Source organism: Bombina bombina, chromosome 6 (assembly GCF_027579735.1).
Source record: "Bombina bombina isolate aBomBom1 chromosome 6, aBomBom1.pri, whole genome shotgun sequence".
Classification (NCBI taxonomy): domain Eukaryota; kingdom Metazoa; phylum Chordata; class Amphibia; order Anura; family Bombinatoridae; genus Bombina; species Bombina bombina.
Window position 1 is genome coordinate 235,369,832 of NC_069504.1, and position 20,101 is coordinate 235,389,932.

General features: G+C 38.4%; 1 protein-coding gene across 1 annotated transcript in view; it reads right to left on the reverse strand.

The window, feature by feature from the left end:
* Positions 1-20,101, reverse strand: part of NAV3 (neuron navigator 3) — a 756,623-nt gene that overhangs the window by 13,240 nt on the left and 723,282 nt on the right. The window contains 3 exon segments of the mRNA XM_053716761.1: positions 10,910-11,106; positions 13,692-13,763; positions 17,985-18,136. Of these exon segments, the coding sequence (XP_053572736.1) occupies positions 10,910-11,106; positions 13,692-13,763; positions 17,985-18,136 (421 nt within the window).

Here is a 20,101-nt window from a genome sequence, read left to right on the forward strand (position 1 = left end):
TAATACTAATTAAAAAAATATGTGCTGTACATATGTAACGGCCTTCAAATTTGTGAGATGTATATGACTTTGGCTTGCACAAGTGTCCGAATCTGTCTCTGTTAACTTTATTTTAAAAATAAAATCTCCCCCAATGTTTTTGTTGTCTTCATCCTTATTCAGTAAACAGTTGCTACTTACTTCAAAAGGAATATTGTTATCATAAGATCAAAGATCTAAACAGTCTCCCCTATTTCAGGAACACACAGCATTCTGTTTGGAGAGGCAAAGGACTATACAAATTCAAAGGGGCACAGTGAGCTGGATAAGTGGATATGGTTGGACTTATTTTAATAGAGCGTAATGAAACTAATAAAATATACAGAGTTTAAGAATAATATCAAACAAAATGAATCCCTCAAGTATTGTATAATTGCCCTTCCATGCGCTAAACGGTTTTAGAGAGGTTTTTTTTATGCTGCTCACATTTAAGGCATATTGTAGGTTATTCTTCAGTGAGAAACCTATAAATATTATGTATTGGGACTTTATCAATAGACCCAGCAAAGTTTGGAAAAGTGTATATTTTTATTCAAATTTTAATAATCAAGATTGTAAGCAATGATATGTGTGTGTGTGTTTTTATAAACTAAACTCAACTGTTATAAACAGTCAAAAGAAGAATCAGTTATTCTCATATAAATAATTGCCTTTGGATATCCTATACTATAAAAGGCCAAGTGTGTTTGTCCGAAGCTGTTATGTGCAGTAGAGACAGCACGAGGACAAACACACCTGGCCTTACAGTCCCTAAGTCTCTGCAGTGTGAGCAGAAGTGGGCGTGGCCGAGCAGGGGCGAGCGTGAAGCAGGCGTGGGCGAGTATGAAGGCCCGTGAAGGGGTGTGGCCGAGCATGAAGGGGGCAGGGCCAGGCGGGCACGGGAAAGGACGTGCAGACAGAGCTCAAAACAGCTCAAAAGAAGGGAGAGAGGGGGTAGGGAAAAGGTAAGAAAGGTGAGAGAGAGATCAAGAGGGGAGAGAGAGATCAAGAGGGGAGATAAAGAGAGCACAAGAGAGACAGCAAAAGAGAGGGAGAGAGAGCAAAAGAGAGGGGGAGGGAGAGCAAAAGAAAGGGGAGAGAGAGATCAAAAGAGAGGGGGGGAGAGGGAGAGAGAGAGAAAGAGAGAGAGAGAGGGGGGGGAGGGAGAGAGAGAGGGGGGGAGGGAGAGAGGGGGGGAGGGAAAGAGAGAGAGAGGGGGGAGGGAGAGAGGGGGGAGGGAGAGAAAGAGGGGGAGAGAGAGGGGGGGGAGGGAGAGAAAGAGGGGGGGGAGTGAAAAAGGGGGGGAGAGAAAGAGGGGGGAGGGAGAGAAAGAGGGGGGGAGAGAAAGAGGGGGGAGGGAGAGAAAGAGGGGGGAGGGCGAGAAAGAGGGGGAGGGAGAGAAAGAGGGGGGAGGGAGAGAAAGAGGGGGGAGGGAGAGAAAGAGGGGGGAGGGAGAGAGAGAGGAGGGGGAGAGAGAGAGAGGAGGGGGGAGAGAGAGAGGGAGGAGGGGGGAGAGAGAGAGGGGAGGGAGAGAGAGAGAGAGAGAGAGGAGGGAGGGAGGGAGAGAGAGGGGAGGGAGAGAGAGAGGGGAGGGGGAGAGAGAGAGGGGGAGAGAGAGAGGGGAGGGGAGGGGGAGGGAGAGAGGGGAGGGGGAGAGGGGGAGGGGGAGGGAGAGAGAGAAGGGAGAGAGAGGGGGGGAGAGAGAGAGGGGGGAGAGAGAGGGGGGGAAAGAGACAGAGAGGGGAGAGGGAGCAAGAGAGAGAGAGAGAGAGGGAGAGAGGGGAGAGAGAGAGGGGGAGAGAGGAGAGAGAGAGGGGGGAGAAAGAGAGCGCAAAAGAGGGGGGAGAGAGAGCGCAAAAGAGGGGGGAGAGAGAGAGCGCAAAAGAGGGGGGAGAGCGCAAAAGAGAGGGGGGAGAGAGAGAGCTCAAAAGAGAGGGGGAGAGACAGAGCTCAAAAGAAAGGTGGAGAGAGCTCAAAAGAGAGGGGGAAAGAAAGCGCAAAAGAGAGGGGGAGAGAGAGCCAAAGAGAGGAGGAGAGAGAGAGAGATTGCAAAAGAGGGGGGGAGAGAGAGAGCTCAAAAGAGAGGGGGAGAGAAAGCGCAAAAGAGAGGGGGGAGAGAGAGAGAGCAAAAGAGAGGGGGAGGGAGAGAGCGCAAGGGGTGGGACCGCTGTACCCTGCAAAAAATGGCCCGTGTGAACGGGATTTAGGACTAGTATGTATATAACTGATCTGCATGACTCTACTCAAAAAATGCACTTTTATTCATGCAGGTGAACGCTATTACCATGATCATCTGGCTATAAAAACTTTTACTGGGGGGGGGGATTTAATTTTAATGCAGGACTCCTGGGCTTTAAACCTAAGGGTCTATGCCTTTTTGACAGCCTATAATAAGTACCTAAAAACAACCTCATTAAAAAGTGCATTGTTTAATATAATCTTTTAATAATTGTTCTTAAACTTTTTAACCCTAAAATGCACACTGTTTGAAAGAGCAGGTGACTGAAAAACTTGTGGGTTTTTAGGGCTTAAAGGGCCACTAAAGTCAAAATAAAGTTTGATGTTTCAGATAGAGCATGCAATTTTTTTTTCCAATTTACTTCCATCATTAAAATGTTCAGTGTCTTTATATGCGCACTTTCTGAGGCACCAGCACCTACTGAGCATGTTCAAAAGTGCACAGTGTATATACAAATATGCATTTTGTAATTGGCTGATGGCTGAAATTTGTGAGAAGATATTGTTTGGCTCATATCAAATTCAAAAGTGCTATTGCATTATCTTTTTATTGTGTGTTTGTCAATTATTTATTCTACATTAGGGAGTAGAGACTAAGGGATTTGGATATTTACACCCCCCCCCCCCCAATCCAAACCCCTAACGTTCTCCATAGCAGCCCAGCACATCAGGGTTTCTGGAGCTTGGTGATGTCACCACGTATATAAGTGGTGAAGTCACCAACATCCCAGGATTTCTTTGGAATCCATACTAAAAACATTGTGTACATGACGAGCACTTGTGATCCATCTTCTGCAGTTAAGGGGTTAAAGGGAAATACAAGTGCAAAGAGAAAATGTTATAATGTGTTAGGGCATAATTATTGCACTGCTGCATGAATATAACCCCTGAAAAAGGGGCTGTAGCAAAGTTAAAATCTGCTCCTGACTAGCAATACACTATTGGGAGCTATTCATACACATCTGATGACATGTGCAGCCACCAATTACCAGCTTGCTCTTAGTAGTGCATTAATTCTCCTAATTTGAATAATGTGACTAACCTATGGCAAAAAACAAACAATGCACCCATTTTTATGAAAACAGAGATAGATTTTATTCTTTTATTCAAGCTATGCTTAGTAGTGGTTTCTCGTAGCCTCCTTTAACCAAGATGGCCGCAATTTGGATCAGTAAAAGGTGAAAGATGGCAGCTTTCCCTACAGACTGTGCATTTCATACTACTGTCCCCAGGGTGTAGCTGCAATCGTTGGACTGTTCTGGAGATTAAAATGTAATTTAATATCAAAAGAAACAATCAGTAACACTAAGGGTGTGTTACTACTAGGGGGCGCACAGGACCCTATATGATTACTATGTAAATAGGCTAAGAGAGAAGAGAACAAGATATTACATATAATAACTATAATAAAATATAGTATACGGAATAATGTAAACAAAAAAGAAACAATTCTTATAAATATGGGACTATGAGAAACATAGGATACAACACAAATAATAACAAATACAGTAATAAGAAATTCCTGAAAGGTTCTTATCTGGAAATGCTGTCTTCTTCTGCAATGTTATATAGATGGTAAATGTCCCAATTGGGGTGGGTATAGTCCCAAATGATGAATGTGATCAAATACCAGGATGATCAATGATCAGGAACACAGATGATGACTGGAGTCAGCTGCTTTGTCAGGGAAATCAGGATCTAAGAGCAAGTTTTCTCTGTGAAAAAAATCACAAAAAGACAAAGGCGCCTCCTAGTGTAATACAGTTGGTGAAAGAGATTTGTTAGGTAATCAAAAAGGTACTCACAAGTGGAGCAGCACCCAATTGTGCTAAATCAAACAGACTGGGATCTCACAGTGTCCCAGCTCACTGACACTGCAAGGAAACTGGTTTCTCCAATGTCTTGCCGGACTGACAGAGCTCAGACTCTCACAAAGAGGTTTACATAAAACCAAATTTTATTAATAAAATAAAAATCTCAGTGTCTCATGACACTAGATATTAAAAGAACAAGCAACGCGTTTCTCAGACTGCTGTCTGTTTCATCAGGCTTCCTGTCTGTTTGATTTAGCACAATTGGGTGCTGCTCCACTTGTGAGTACCTTTTTGATTACCTAACAAATCTCTTTCACCAACTGTATTACACTAGGAGGCGCCTTTGTCTTTTTGTGATTTTTTTCACAGAGAAAAATTTAATATCAAGCACAGCTGACAATGCAAATAGAAATTCTTCTCTTCAATTTATATCACCTGCATGTTTGAATACAGATTGTAATTAACCAGTGACCCTTTTAGCAAAGAAGTAGCTCCAGAGCATTAGTGCAGAAGACACCCACATCCATCTCGTTCACCATCCAGTCTCATAGGTAAACCGATGCCTCTGTCTCGCAAATAAAACTCTGTCACTGCAAACAGACCGTTCTCTATGCACACGCAGCACTCTTATTGTCACCACAAATACAGCACTCTTATTGTCACTTAAAGGGATATTAAACCCACATTTTTTCTTTAATGATTCAGATAGAGCATGCAATTTTAAGCAATTTTCTAATTTACTCCTATTATCAATTTTTCTTCTTTCTCTTGCTATCTTTATTTAATAACAGGAATGTAAAGTTTAGGAGCCAGCCCATTTTTACTTCAGAACCTGGGTTACACTTGCTTATTGGTGGATAAATGTAGCAATCCAGGGTGCTGAAGTTAAAATGGGCCGGCTCCTAAGCTTTACATTCCTGCTTTTTAAATAAAGTTAGCAAGAGAACAAAGAAAATTTGATAATAGGAGTAAATTAGAACGTTGCTTAAAATTGCATGCTCTATCTGAATCATGAAATAAATAAATTGGGTTTAGTATCCCTTTAAATATGCTTCTTTATATACATAGCAAGAAAGTTGATCATCCCAAATCACTTGAAAAAAATCAGTGAGACTGCTTACATGTGTACAACCCCTTAATGTAAACTGATACAGACTACATCATCTAGAATAGATCATGTTTATGAATGTGCCTCCATGAAGTCTATAATTGGCTAACTCAATTTCTCACAACTAACTCCTTACTTGATCCACTACAATCTGGTTTCCGCCTCCACATTTCCTCTCTTGTAATGTCCCATCTCTCATCTTAGGGGACTTCAACATACCCCTTGATAAGCCTAACCACCTCTTTAGGCCTGTCCCAGTGGACAACATCTCCAACACACTGTGAAGGCAACTCCATAGATCTGGTCTTCACAAATCTCTGTTCTGTTTCCAACTCCCTTAACTTCCCCTTTTCTCTCTTTGACCACCATCTACTAACTTTCTCTCTTACTCTACCTGCTACATCTTTGCAAGCCCCCAAAAAACTGCTACCTTACAGGAATTTAAATGACTTGGATCTCACAGACTTTTCCACTCAACTGAGTCCTCTGCTCTCTGACATTTCATCCCTCTCTTGTCCAAACCTCGTGACTCTACAGTATGATTCGGCACTAAAATCAACACTTGACAAAACTGCACCCTCCACTCTTTGACGTACATCAATCACTCAACGGCAACCGTGGCACACTAAACAGACCAGATATCTTCAGCCATGCTCACGGGCTGCTGAACGGCCATGGAGGAAATCACGCACCTGTGCTGATTTCCAACATTATAAATTCACCCTTAAGTCCTACAACTTTGCGCTTAGCCTAGCCAAACAAGTCTATTTCTCCTCCCTTGTGTCATCTCACGCACCAACACCAGAAAACTGTTCTCAACCTTTAACTCCCTTCTACGTCTGCCTGCACCACCCCCTGCCCACTACCAACCTCACTGCTCAAATTATTGCTGATCACTTCAAAAATAAAATTGACACCATTAGAAAAGAGATCTGCACTTCACACCCCTCAAACCCAGCAATCCTACCCACCCCTTCTATTAACAAAAATCTATGCTACTTCCCTCCTGTAACAGAGGAAGAAGTCTCTGCACTCCTATCCTTGGCTCATCTCACAACCTGCATACTTGACCCTATTCCTTCACAACTTATTCCCTCTCTCTCTGCTTCATTAACCCCCTACCTTTCTTTTTAACCAATCTCTCACCGCTGGCACATTTCCTGACACATTCAAGCATGCGTCAATCATACCAATCCTAAAAAAATCACTTGACCCCTCCACGCCTTCTAACTATTGACTGGTCTCCTAACTTCCCTTTGCTTCAAAATTATTGGAATGACTGGTCTATAATCGGCTAACTCAATTTCTCACAACTAACTTACTTGATCCACTACAATCTGGTTTCCGCCCTAAACACTCAACAGAATCCGCTCTTGCTAAAGTAACAAATGACCTGTTATCAGCTAAAGCAAAAGGCCATTACTCCTTACTAATTCTTCTTGACATGTCCGCAGCTTTTGACACAGTTGACCATCCTCTCCTTCTAAAAATACTACATTCATTTGGCATCCGAGACACAGCCCTCTCCTGGTTTGCATCATATCTTTCAAACCGCTCGTTTTCAGTTTCCTTTAACAACATATCTTGTGATCCTATGCCTCTCTCAGTTGGGGTACCACAAGGCTCTGTTTTAGGCCCCTTGCTTTTCTCTCTTTATACATCCTGCCTTTGAAAACTTATAGCCTCCTTTGGATTCCAGTACCACGTATATGCTGATGATACCCAAATCTATCTTTCCTATCCTGATATCTCTCCCTCTTTACTCAACCAGATTTCTGACTGCCTCTCTGCGATTTTCTCTTGGATGTCTTCACACTACCTCCAACTCAATCTGTCCAAAACTGAGCTGCTTCTTATCCCCCCCTCTTCGAGACATCTAACACCTGACATTTCTTTGATGGTTGGAGACTCTATACTCAACACCTCACCCCAGGTCCGCTGTCTTGGGGTCACACTAGACTCAGAACTCCCATTCAACCCACATATACAAGCGCTTACCAAATCCTTGCGTTCACACCTACGCAACATTTCCCGAATTCGTCCCTTCCTTACTCAGAAAACTACAAAAATACTTATTCATTCCCTCATCCTGTCACGTATTGATTATTGCAATCTACTCCTAAATGGCCTTCCAAAACACCGCCTCTCCTTTCTCCAATCTATTATGAATGCTTCTGCTAGACTCATCCACCTAAGTCGACGATCTACATCAGCTGCTCCGCTCTGCCATTCTCTACACTGGCTCCCCATACACTCCAGAATACAATTTAAAGTATTAACCCTAACCTACAAAGCACTTAGCAGTCTAACTCCCAACTATATTTCCTCTCTCATCGTGAAATATTCCCCATCCCGTCCTCTTCGATCAACCTCTGTCCTACATCTCTACACTCCTTTTATCTCTACATCTCACTCCCGCCTCCAAGACTTCGCACGAGCTGCTCCTGTCCTCTGGAACTCTCTACCCCGCTCAATTAGACTGTCTCCAACCTTGTATAGCTTCAGACGCTCCTTGAAAACTCACCTATTCAGAGAGGCTTACCATCTCTCCTCCATCCCCCATCCGAACCAAACTAATACATGTACATGAACTGCCTGACTCACTGCTGCATATACAACCGATGTAACAAGCTACCCCAACCTTATGTCTTATGCACCCTAAACCTATAGACTGTGAGCTCTCCGGAGCAGGGCCCTCTTCCTCCTGTACTAGATTTGTTTAGTTTTGTTATGTTTTTATCACAAATCTTTGTCATTGTATACCCCTATCATTGTACCCAGTGCTACGGAATTTGGTGGTGCCATACAAATAAATGATAATAATAATAACAATGTGTAAAAAGTAAATTGGAAAATTATTTGTGTGCTCTATCTGAATAACCAAATAAAATGTTTAGGTTTCATATCCTTTTAACAAATTTTAAAGGGATATTAAAACATTTTTGTTTATATACATAGCATAGGGAGTGCTAAAATGTTTTTGCTGCAATTTTTGGCAAAGTGAGTAAAATGTGTGTATACTTTATTCCTGATTGTAGTCACACTTGAAAGTGTTGTAAAAGGTAATAACACACACACTCTCTCATAATTATTATTATTATCAGTTATTTGTAGAGTGCCATCAGATTCCGTAGCGCTATAAACATAGGCCGTATACAAGGTAGCAATTTTTGGGATCAAATGGGTAGAGAGCCCTGCCTAGTGTCACACTGTTGTAGTCAGCTCTTGTGAAGGTGATCTGCAAGCAGTTTGGGCTCTTAGGCTTACATTCTAAGGAGGTTCATGGCAGATAGCAATGGAGGAGAGGAACTGGCATTAGGGAAGGTTAGTGTAGGTTGTATGCATCCCTGAACAGAAGAGTCTTTAGGGAGTGCTTGAAGCTCTCAAAACTAGGGGAGAGTTTTGTGTAGCAAGGCAGAGGGTTCCACAAGATGGGAGCTAGTCTGGAGAAGTCCTGTAAACGGGAATGTGAAGAGGTAACAAGAGAGGAAGAGAGTAGGAGGTCATGAGCAGCGCAAAGGGGAAGGGAGCGAGAGTATCTGGAGACAAGGTTAGAAATATAGAGGGGAGAGCTTTGTATGTCAGAGTCAGAATTTTGTGTTTAATCCTGGAGGCAAGAGGAAGCCAGTAAAGGGATTGGCATAGAGGTACAGCAGATGAAGAGTGACATGTAAGGAAGATGAGCCTGGCAGAGGCATTCATTATGGATTGTAAAGGAGCTAGACAGCAGCTAGGGAGACCAAAGAGGACGGAGTTGCAATAGTCAAGGCGGGAAAGGATGAGAGAGTGGATGAAAATCTTAGTTGTGTCTTGTGTTAGGAAAAGTCTAATTTTAGAGATGTTTTGAAGCTGGAAGTGGCAGGATTTAGCCAAGGCCTGAATGTGAGGAGTGAAAGAAAGATCTGAGTCAAGTATGACCCCAAGACATCGGGCATGCGGGGTAGGAGTAATGATGGAGTTGTCGACAGTTATAGAGAGATGGGGGTGGAGATTTTAGAAGAAAGGGGGAAAATAAGGAGCTCAGTTTTGGAGAGATTTAGCTTAAGGTAGTGAGAGGACATCCAGGAAGAGATGTGAGAAAGACAGTTAGTGACACGGGTTAGCAAGGAAGGAGATAGGTCTGGAAAAGGGATGTAGATTTGTTTGTCGTCTGCATACAACTGATATTGAAACCCATGGGACTTTATTAGGGAACCTAATGATGACATGTAGATTTAGAAGAGAAGGGGACCGAGGACAGAACCTTGTGGTACCCCAACAGAAAGTGGTAACAGGGCAGAGGAACCCCCAGAGAAGGCTACACTAAAGGTATGGTTAGACAGGTAGGAAGAGAACCACGAGAGGGCTGTGTCACTAATGCTAATGGATTGGAGGGTTTGGAGCAAAAGAGGGTGGTCAACAGTATAAAAGGCTGCAGATCAAGGAGGATAAGCAGAGAGAAGTGGCCTTTGGATTTTGCTGTGAGTAGGTAGTTGGTAAACTTAACGATTGCTGTCTCTGTGGAGTGATGGGGGCGAAATCCAGATTGATGTGGGTCAAGGAGGGAGTGTAATGTGAGGAAATGGGATAGGAGTGCATGTACTAGCTTTTCAAGAAGCTTTGAGGCAAGAGGGAGTAGGGAAATAGGGCAGTAGTTGGATGGGGAGGTTTGGTCAAGAGAAGGTTTTTGAGGATAGGTGTGACCAGTGCATGTTTTAGAGATGAGAGAAATATACCAGCGCTGAGGGAGAGGTTTAAAATGTGTGTGACTATAGGGGTAAGTGTAGAAGAGAGGGATGGGAGTAGCTGTGAGGGGATGGGGTCAAGGGGACAGGTAGTAAGGTGAGAGCGCAGTATATGTGCAGAAACGTCTTCCTCAGTAACAGGGGCGAAAGAGCTAAATATATGGCTATGTGGGTTTTAGGTAAGTGCAAGCTTTTGATGGGGTGAGAGTCTGGAAGCATACTGAGATCTGATTTCGTTTCTGATGGAATCAATTTAGTTATTGAAGTGGCTGGCAAAATCTTGAGCTGACAGAGAAGTTGTATTAAGAGGTGGGGGTGGGCGGGAAAGAGTACAATACACTAACACACACACTCAAAGTACACACACACACCACATACTCTCAGATAACACACACCCTCTCATATTAAACATATAGACCACACACACATCACACTCTCTCATATTACACATACACACACTCTAATATAACACACACACTCATATGACACATACACACACCTTCTCATATTACACATACACACATCATCTCATATTACACATACACACATCATACACACTCTCTCAATTTATACATACACACACATCATACACACCCTCTCATACAACACACACACACACACACTCATATTACACACACACACTCTCTCATACAACACACACACACACACTCTCATGCAACACACACACACACTCATATTACACATACACACAGCACACACACTCTTCTATAACACACACACACACACAAGTCGTGACCCAGTAAATATGGTGTTGTGACCCAGTAATCTGTACTGACCAGTGGTCTAGGCAAATATAAAGCAGAGCTGCCATACATTCCACAGTGCTTTCAGAGACAAGTACCCATCCTAAGTCTAGAGAAGTGGAAAAAATGCTTGCAACAGCAAAACAAATTTGCAACATCACTTTTCATAGGGAAAAAAAAACAACTTTTGGAATGTTAAAAAATATATGATAGATTTGGTTCTTTTTTTACTCAATCACTTACCAATAGTAACATCAGAAGAGCTATGTGCTTCTAAAAAACTGTTAAGATGGTGCCATGCCTTGGGAATCCAGTCTATAATCTTTATGAGGTCATTGTTCCTCATGTTTCTTTCTATTTCTGTCTCAATTAATTTCCTTCTTAAATATCTTCCAAGGAAGCCTTTAACTGGATCTGTATGGTTTGCACATAATACCCATCTGAAATATAAAAGAAAGTGATTTTTATCCGCATTTACAGAGACTAATATAGCTAAAAAGAAATACAGTACATTTTAGACATGTGCATGTCGAAAAAATTTGGTTCGGTTCGGATCGATTCGGATTTTTTTCGAATTTCGGTTTGGATCGATTTGAATTCGGAAAACTTTGAATCAATTCGGTTCGGATTCGTTTCAGATTTATTTGGATTCGAATAAATTTGGCTCTGTTCGGTTCGGAAATTCGGAATTTCAGTATTAGGTGGGATGTGCTGTGTATTAGACTAGTATTATGTACTGTATATTAGGTGTAACCCATAGCAGAGTGATATAACCTAATTTACTGTACAATACTAGTGTAATCCATGGCCATCCGAATCTACCGAATAAATCCGAACTAATTCGGATTTATTCGGTAGATTCGGCACTATTTTAATTCGGAAATTCGAATCGATACGAATCCCGAATTTACCGAATTCGGCTGAATTTCCGAATCAATACGAAACGAATCGCACATTTCTAGTACATATTGAGAAATAAGATCCCATGTTAATCACCCTTTGTATAATATTCCTTTTCTGTCTACATATTTATAGAATTAAAACAGTTTATGTATTCTTAAACCTCCTTAGGTAGAAGATATCAGAATAAGACAAGGTTCTTGCTAACATGATATTCTCAAAAGCACCAGGAACATAAATAAGAGAAAATGATGGCCTTGACTGAGGGTCAAATGGAGAGATTAACTTGTTAGTATGTACAGCTATTAATTATTTACATGACATTAATATGCCCAGTTATGGCTTACAAAATAGTGAAGTCTACTAGCATTACCTCTTAAATGTATTACTACCCTGTTAATTGGTCATTAAAGAGATCTGAAACCCAAAACATTTCTTTTGTGATTCACACAGAGCATACAGTTTTAAAAATGTTTCCAAATTACTTCTATTATCAAATATAATTTTTTTGAAGAGATACCTAGATAGGTTATTGGAGCACTACATGGCAGAAAATAGTGCTTGCATGTAGTGATCTGGCAAATGGATAACATTCTTGCATAATTGCTGCCATATAGTGCTCCAGCCACATGCACGCTCCTGAGCTTATGTCCCTGCTTCTGAACAAAAGATACCAAGAGAACAAAGACAATTTAATAAAAGAAGTAAAATATAAAGTTGTTTAAAATTGCATACTCTATCTGAATCATGAAAACAATGTTGGCTTCATGTCCCTTTAATACTGTAAATGATGGAGATTGACCCATTTATATAGGGGGGGGTGGCTGAAGGAAAAAAAGGGGCTATTTAGATTAGGTAAATATGAGAAAGGACCCAATTATCTAAACCTCGCAATTCAGACATTATTTTTCTCACTAACCCTTGCAGGGGCTGCCCTGGTGGAATTATAAAAAAGGGGCAGTCCCTGCGAGTGGCGAGAAGTCCCCTATTGAAAGTAATGGAGCTTGCTAGAAAGGGAAACTTTGCAAGGTGGAGTGAAGTTAGCAGTGAGCAGGGGGCACTCTTTAAAAATGATATCCTGTAGCCAATATAAAACGCATTACGTTGCTTTTTGCAAATATCATCTTACCTATCTTTTCGTATGCATGTGTTTTTCTGCTAGAGTTATAAGTATTTTGAATGTTTTGAAAAAAGGTTGCCACCTTTTAGTTGGCGAGAAAAAACTGAGATCTGTAGTGCAAAAATCTTTACAGAATTACACTAGGATAGATAGACAATTTCATATGTACCCATGGAACGCTGATGTTCAGCCCATTTTACAAAAAAAAACAACCATTACGCTTTGCATTTCTTACATTTAAGTACAAATTTCTTGCTTTTTTATGCACATCCAGTGCACTTAAATTACGATTTACACTGTGCATAGTTAATATGATTTATTCGTGTATAATTTCCATACAAATTTTTAAGTTTTTGATAAAATATAATTGTTGATGAACAATTTTGTTACGATTTTTGATGCACCTTAAGAATACATTTTTCCCTGCTTAATTTTGTGTGAATAGTTACATTATTTGTTTTATGTGATGTTTAAAATACAATTTTTGTTGTGCACTTTTTATATGAAAATGCAGTATATGCCCCTTAGCGAGACACCCTGTTTTCAGGTTTCCCCCAGAGAAAATGAAGTACAGGTGAGCATTCTGTAATAATCTCGCCAGCCCAGAGAGCTTTAGACCATCGGGACCTAAGAGACAAGTTGGGTTACCTAAAGATAAAAATTCCGAGCATAACTGCTGCTTAATTAAAAAACAAAACAAAAAAAAGTCTAGCCAGTATATATAGAGAAAATAACAGGTAAATGAATTCAGTAATATTAATAGCAGAACCAGTGTCATATTTATAATCTGTAAAGGTTCTTTAAAATAACTACCGGTTGCATATTTGTGTTTGCAAGAACTTTAAACAAGTTTTCTGTATGCTTTTAAATATATAATAAACAAACAAGAATCGTGTTTGGGTAAGATGTATGAAAAGACAGATTTATTAATGTCATCTGCTTAGCATTTATTTATTGACACAAACAGTAACATGGACAACATCTTCATTGAAGGTGATTTCTTACCTGAAGTTGTGGTGCAGCTCTAAATTTGGAGATGAAGAAACACTTTGGTTCATTGTGCCAATAATGTACGGACTACAATAATAAAATAATCATGAAGTCAATTAAAAGTCATCCAAAATAAAAACATCCCACAGTTTTGCTTTCTTTTAAAATTAGATTCCTTCCAAGTAATATTTTGTTTAACTGTTATACATATCACTTTATTGAAGATGTCCGCTAGAATTTTCCAAAAAATATAAAAACTAAAGATAATTTTTTTTTATGAGTCTGTCTATTTAATCTAAGTAAAAATAATGACAACTTTAGTTAGAAATAATAATTATACTTCTATTACTAATTAATACCTAAAATTTGAGACATTGTTCGCCAGATCTGTTCTACAACTCTTATCATACTGGTTATAATTTTTAATGCCGTTCGTGTGCCATTTTGCACAAATCTAAAAACAGTACACAATTTTATTTTTTATATTTATCATTCCAATTAGCATATAATTGTACAAATATAAATATAATATATTCCCTGGGGTCCAAAAACTTTCACAAATTTCTAAGTCATTCAAGTGAGTGTACAATTGCTTTCCCTGGCCACAATGTTTTGTACTCAATAAATTTAGCTGTATGTTCCCAGTGTGTCCCAAATAAACACACTGTGGTCCTTCAGTTTCCATAGACTATTCGCTTAGAGAAGCTAAAAAAGAGAAGCATTTAGCAAAGCAAACTAGTATAAACAGCCCTCTCTATACAATGCTATACAAAAAAATCTGAGCAAAATAAAATAAATAATATAATAGTATTATATTCAAAGCTGTGACATGCATGTTATAATGCTAAGGCACTGTGGCTGAGCTCTGTAGCAACCCCAGGGTTGCAGGTTCGATCCCCGGCGAGGTCCACTCAGCCTTTCATCCTTCCGAGGTCGATAAAATGAGCAGTGCCTTGAGACCCTTACGGGTGATTAGCCGCGCTTTACAAGTACCCAATACATACATACATAAATGTAAAAATCCTTACTCTGATAAAATCTAAAAACTATTAGCTAAAAACGTTTGGACACTGTAAAAAAAAACTTAAAATACAAAAAATGCACATCCCAAAACACTAAGGGCCAGATTACGAGTGGCGTGCTAACAGTTACACGTGATCGATATCCTGTTTATCTCGGGTGTTTGCATGCGTCGTATGTAGCGCTTGTATTAGAAGTTGAAAGCAAATGCAATTGAAGTTAACAAACTTAGAGCTCTGGTTAACGGTTTCACAAAACAAAATATAAAAAATACATGTGAAAGTACAGTCACCCTCAAACACTATCTAATAAAAAATATTTTTTTTTAAATTGCACAAAAAAGTTATAAAGGCTCAAAGATATGAGGTCTCAGGTGTTAGAAATAAAAAGGCAGGCAAAGGGCTTTAATATAGAGTTACATACATAGACATGTCTAAAGATGTATATGTATGTATGTATGTATGTATATATATATGTGTGTGTGTGTGTGTACAGATGTATTTATTTGTGTAGATATGTATTTACAGACATATATACACATATAAACACATAAATGCATTGTATACTATGCGAAGAACATTGGAAAGTAAAATTTTCATATTTTCATGTCAGGTTAGCGCACTTGAGAATATGTGATCTTGTTTGCACGCAAGTTGGTGTTTTTTTCCCAGTTTTATTTGCTCCATTGAATTCTATTGGGGAATACGATAGCACACAAGATATTCTAAGTTGGGCTTTTTGCACACATCAGGTTAGAGTGCGACCAATAACTTTTTACTTTCAACTTGTAATACATGCTAACCAGCGCACGCAAAAATCTTACTTCCAGCAGAGTTAGAGCGCAAGCAGGACCATTAAATAACTATCCACTTGTAATCTTGCACTAAATTTTGTCACATAGTCCCTTTAAATGCAAAGTCTCTTCAGTTTCAGAGAATAAATATCTCAGTAGTCTCTCACACAGTTTCAGTTCATTATATTTTACATTATAGTTTACATAAAGTGTGACGTTATTTTCTTATGAACCACGTCTGGGTTTATACTGCCATTGCTGTTAATGCTGTAACTGTTGTTATTGTGAATTTGTGCAAAGTGAACAGCTGTAAACAAAGGGCTACCTGTCCTGTATTGCCCCCTCAAGATCTCTATACTCAGCATGCAGATCTAATATCCCTCCCATGAACACATGGTGATAGCTTGCATGGCAAAAGTACTTCTTGAAAATATGGAAATGTTAGTTGCAACCATTAGCAAAAACTCAAACAGTGTCCATATTAACACATACAAACAATAGCCAGTCATTTAGCTCACTATAAAAACACCCACAATCTAGCAAGTAATTACTTTTCTGTAGTAATTTTTAACTTTTCTTCTTAAAAATTCTCCACTAAAGTTTATTAAGATGCTTCGGGTACATTTTGCAATTATTTTGTTTATTTTTAATGATCCTTTTCACAGGGGAAGAAACTTCTGTGCTCAAGCTAAACCAAGAGGTGGTGGTTTAGAGAGAGCTATCTCAGAGTTAAAGGGACATTAAAAGTCCTAATGTATATATGTATAGCAAATATATTAGTAATTAAGCACTTTATTCATTTGCATTGTTTTCAAGTCTAGGGGGATGTGCTTTATCTGGAGGTTTTATTCTGGAACCAGTTAGGGACAAACATTGCAGGGGCAATGTTATAAATTGTGTTGGATCCACTCCAGCCTCTCTGGATCAATAGAAATAACACAATTGTAAGAGTAAATTTGGAAGAAAAGTGGTCAAAAATTACACACACACACACACACATATATATTTATATATATATATATATATATATATATATATATATATATATATATATATATATAAAAACTGTGTGTGTATATATATATATATATATATATATATATTTATATATATATATATATATATATATATATATATATATATTTATATATATATATATATATATACAGGTGGCCCTCGTTTTACAACGGTTCAGTTTACACCGTTTCAGAATAACAACCTTTTTTTCCAGTAATGTGACTGCTATTGAAAAGCATTGAGAAGCAGTGCATTTATTAAAATAGCCAGTAGGTGGAGCTGTCTGCTTGTATTGCAGCAAAGCCAAGCAAGCTGAAATTAATCAGTTTAACCAGACCTGAGCTATTGAGCAGATTTCAAAGGAACACGATCTTCCTGTCTATAAATCAGTCCAGATTGGAATGCATAGAAAGAACTGTTTGCAGAAAAATGCAAGTGAAGTCTGTGTTGTGTGATTATTTTATTAGGTTTATAATGCTGTTTAGCAAATGTTTTTGTTCATTTAACTTAGTTTAATTATATATTCTGTGTTGTGTGATTATTTTATTAGATTTATAATGCTGTTTAGCATTTAAAGTCTTTATTTCAAAGCTTTAAAAATAATGTATTAGGTGTTAATTATGACAATTTTGAGAGGGGCCCGGAACCTATCTCCCTCACTTCCCATTGACTTACATGATAAACTGGGTTTCAATTTACAATGGTTTCGATTTACAACCACTCCTTCTGGAACCTAACCCCGGCGTAAACTGAGGGCTACCTGTATATATATATATATATATATATATATATATATACACATACATACCGGTATATATAATAAACTTTAATAAACTTTTATTGTCCCTCATAAATTTGAGTTATTCACTATCCAGCTTTAATCCGTAATACGATTTAACTAACGTGTCTACAAAAATCTCAAATGAATTTAGTAGAGAATTTTGAAGTAAAAAATTTAAACGGAAAAACTTTTGATTTGTTTTCCCTTAACTCTCTAATCATATGTTAATGAATTACTTAAGAAACATTTGGAATGCAAAATTATAGTTTAAAATACAGGTAGAATAGGAGCTAGCAAACATTGTGCAAGTCTTTTATCACCACACATTTTCTGTATTATCTTGAAGTCTATCATTAAAAATGTTAAGTACTTAGAATAATGATCTTTCTTCACCTAATCCTTTTAATGCTCAGAAAATTATTTATGCTTTGCAATTTAAATGGTAAAGTTTTTTTTCTCTCTAAAAGCTTTTTAAATTTTAGGTCACTTGTGCTAGTGACATTTTGAGCAGCAAAGACATTAAAGATCAAATAGCGATTTGTGAATCACCCACTGGAGAATGTATGTTAATTAGCATTAACCTCTTGTTCTGTCTACAGAGTTTTACATAGTCCATTATCACAACCTAATTCTCTTCTCAGTACTAAAAGGATGCTGGTATAACTATATACATATTATTTAAAAGAAAATTACATACCATTTACTGTATTTGCAGTTAAGAACTCCATTGAATATATCACTCAGGGATCCAATATGGTGAAGGTTATCAAGAATAATTACCATCGGAAGATCTGTATCATTGTTAGAACTACAGTGGTCTGCAAGATTAGCCAGGTACTGCCTTAGCTCCTGAAATATGAATAATAAAAAGGTAACAATGCAAAAATAGGGTGATGAATACAAATAGGGCAACTGACAATAGCACAGAGGTAGTGTAGGCTCTTTTATTTGCCAGGAACAGTTTCAATGGTACTTATTGTATAGACAGCGATAGTATGAGCTGCCTGTTGCAAGTTCTCAAACAAAAGTGTGCTGACTACCAGTTACCATGTGTGTAGGGTTTGTACGTCTTAAATCCAATTAAAACACATAAAAGTGCAAAAAGAAAAGGCTCTGATATTAGTGTACTGTTGCATGCACATAACTATGTGTTCAGGAGCAGAACTACAGGGGGTGCAGAGGTTGCAACTGCGACCGGGCCCCCAAGGGAGGGGGCCCATCTTTAAACATTTGTTTTATAATTTTTTTAATTTAATAAAAAACGTTGACGTGCCACTGCCTGCAATGATATCATGTGAGTGTGACATGATGCTTAACTAGTGTCTCTGACTACAGGGGTTAGTGTTTCTGTTTTACCCATTGGTGTTTATGTATGTGTATGTGTGTATGTATGTGACTGTGTGTGTATTTATGCATGTATGTTTGTATTTATGCATGTATGTATGTGTGTGTGTGTATGTTTGTGGAACCAGCAAATTACAGACCTTGTTACTACAGCATGGGGGGTAAACAGTGTCACTATACAGTACCACTATTTACAGTACGGGGGGGGGCTGGACCATGCCACAGACTACAGTGGTCACTTAAAGTACTGGGACGGGTAGGGTCAGGCATGCCATTTCACCGGCAGATTACAGACTGTGTCACTGACTCACTATATACAGTACTGGTGGGTTAAACAGTGTCACTATATACAGTAATAGGGGGTCAGACCATCTCACAGACTGTGGGCACAGGGTACCTCCTGTTGCAGACATGTAATGTGATTCACATTTTTTTCTGTGTTAAATGTTAAAAAAAAGATATGTATCAAATTCACCTTTTTTTTTTTGGGGGGGGGGGGCTCTTCTTAGATTCTTGCACCTGGGCCCTGTGGTTTCTAGTTACGCCTCTGCATGTGTTTAATCCTTGCACATAGTTGAATTCAGCTCCACAGCAGCAATGCATTATTGGGAGCTAGATGAGCACATCTGATGAGCCAGCGACAACAGACAAATGTGTGTAGTAGGGATGGGCGAAGGTTTTAAAAATTTGAAATTTAAAAATTAATTTAAATACATAAGTTCGTTCGAATAGAATTTCAAATGTTTATATAACATTCTAACATTCTATTTTTTAATTTTCTTTTCAAATTTTTCAATAACATTCGAAAATATTCGTTCGAATAATAGAATGTTTAGCTATGTATCTTATATCACATTCAATTTCGAAATGTAAAATTTGAATGTGACATTCGAATTTGAATGTAACATTCAAATTTGAAATAGTATTTCTAGTCTAATACTGTGTTTTATAAATGTAATATTCGAATTTCACATTCGAATTTGAAAAAGTATTTCTAGTCTACAACTGTGTTTTATAAATGTAATATTCAAATTTGAATTTGACATTCGAATATAAATGTAATATACGAATTTGAATGTGACATTCAAAAACTGAAAATAACATTTTGATAATAGAATTTTTAAGAATATTCGTTCTTATCAACATTTGATTATGTAAATCAAATTTCTACAATAACATTCGTTCTGACATTCGAATATAAACACATTCGCCCATCCCTAGTAGCCACCAATTACCCATTAACTTCCAGTAGTACATTGCTGCTGAGGATATCTACAAATACTTTTTCACAAAGTGAATTTTAAAGTGTCTCTATGTAAATAATCACAGTTGACTTTCAAATCCCTTTAAAACAATATAAGGCAAATTATTATTATATATGATGTAGAGGAAACACAAAAACTCTGGAATTAATTACTTTTTGGTAGTTGAATAAAAAAATATATCAAATCCAATAACAGGTAAAGCTTT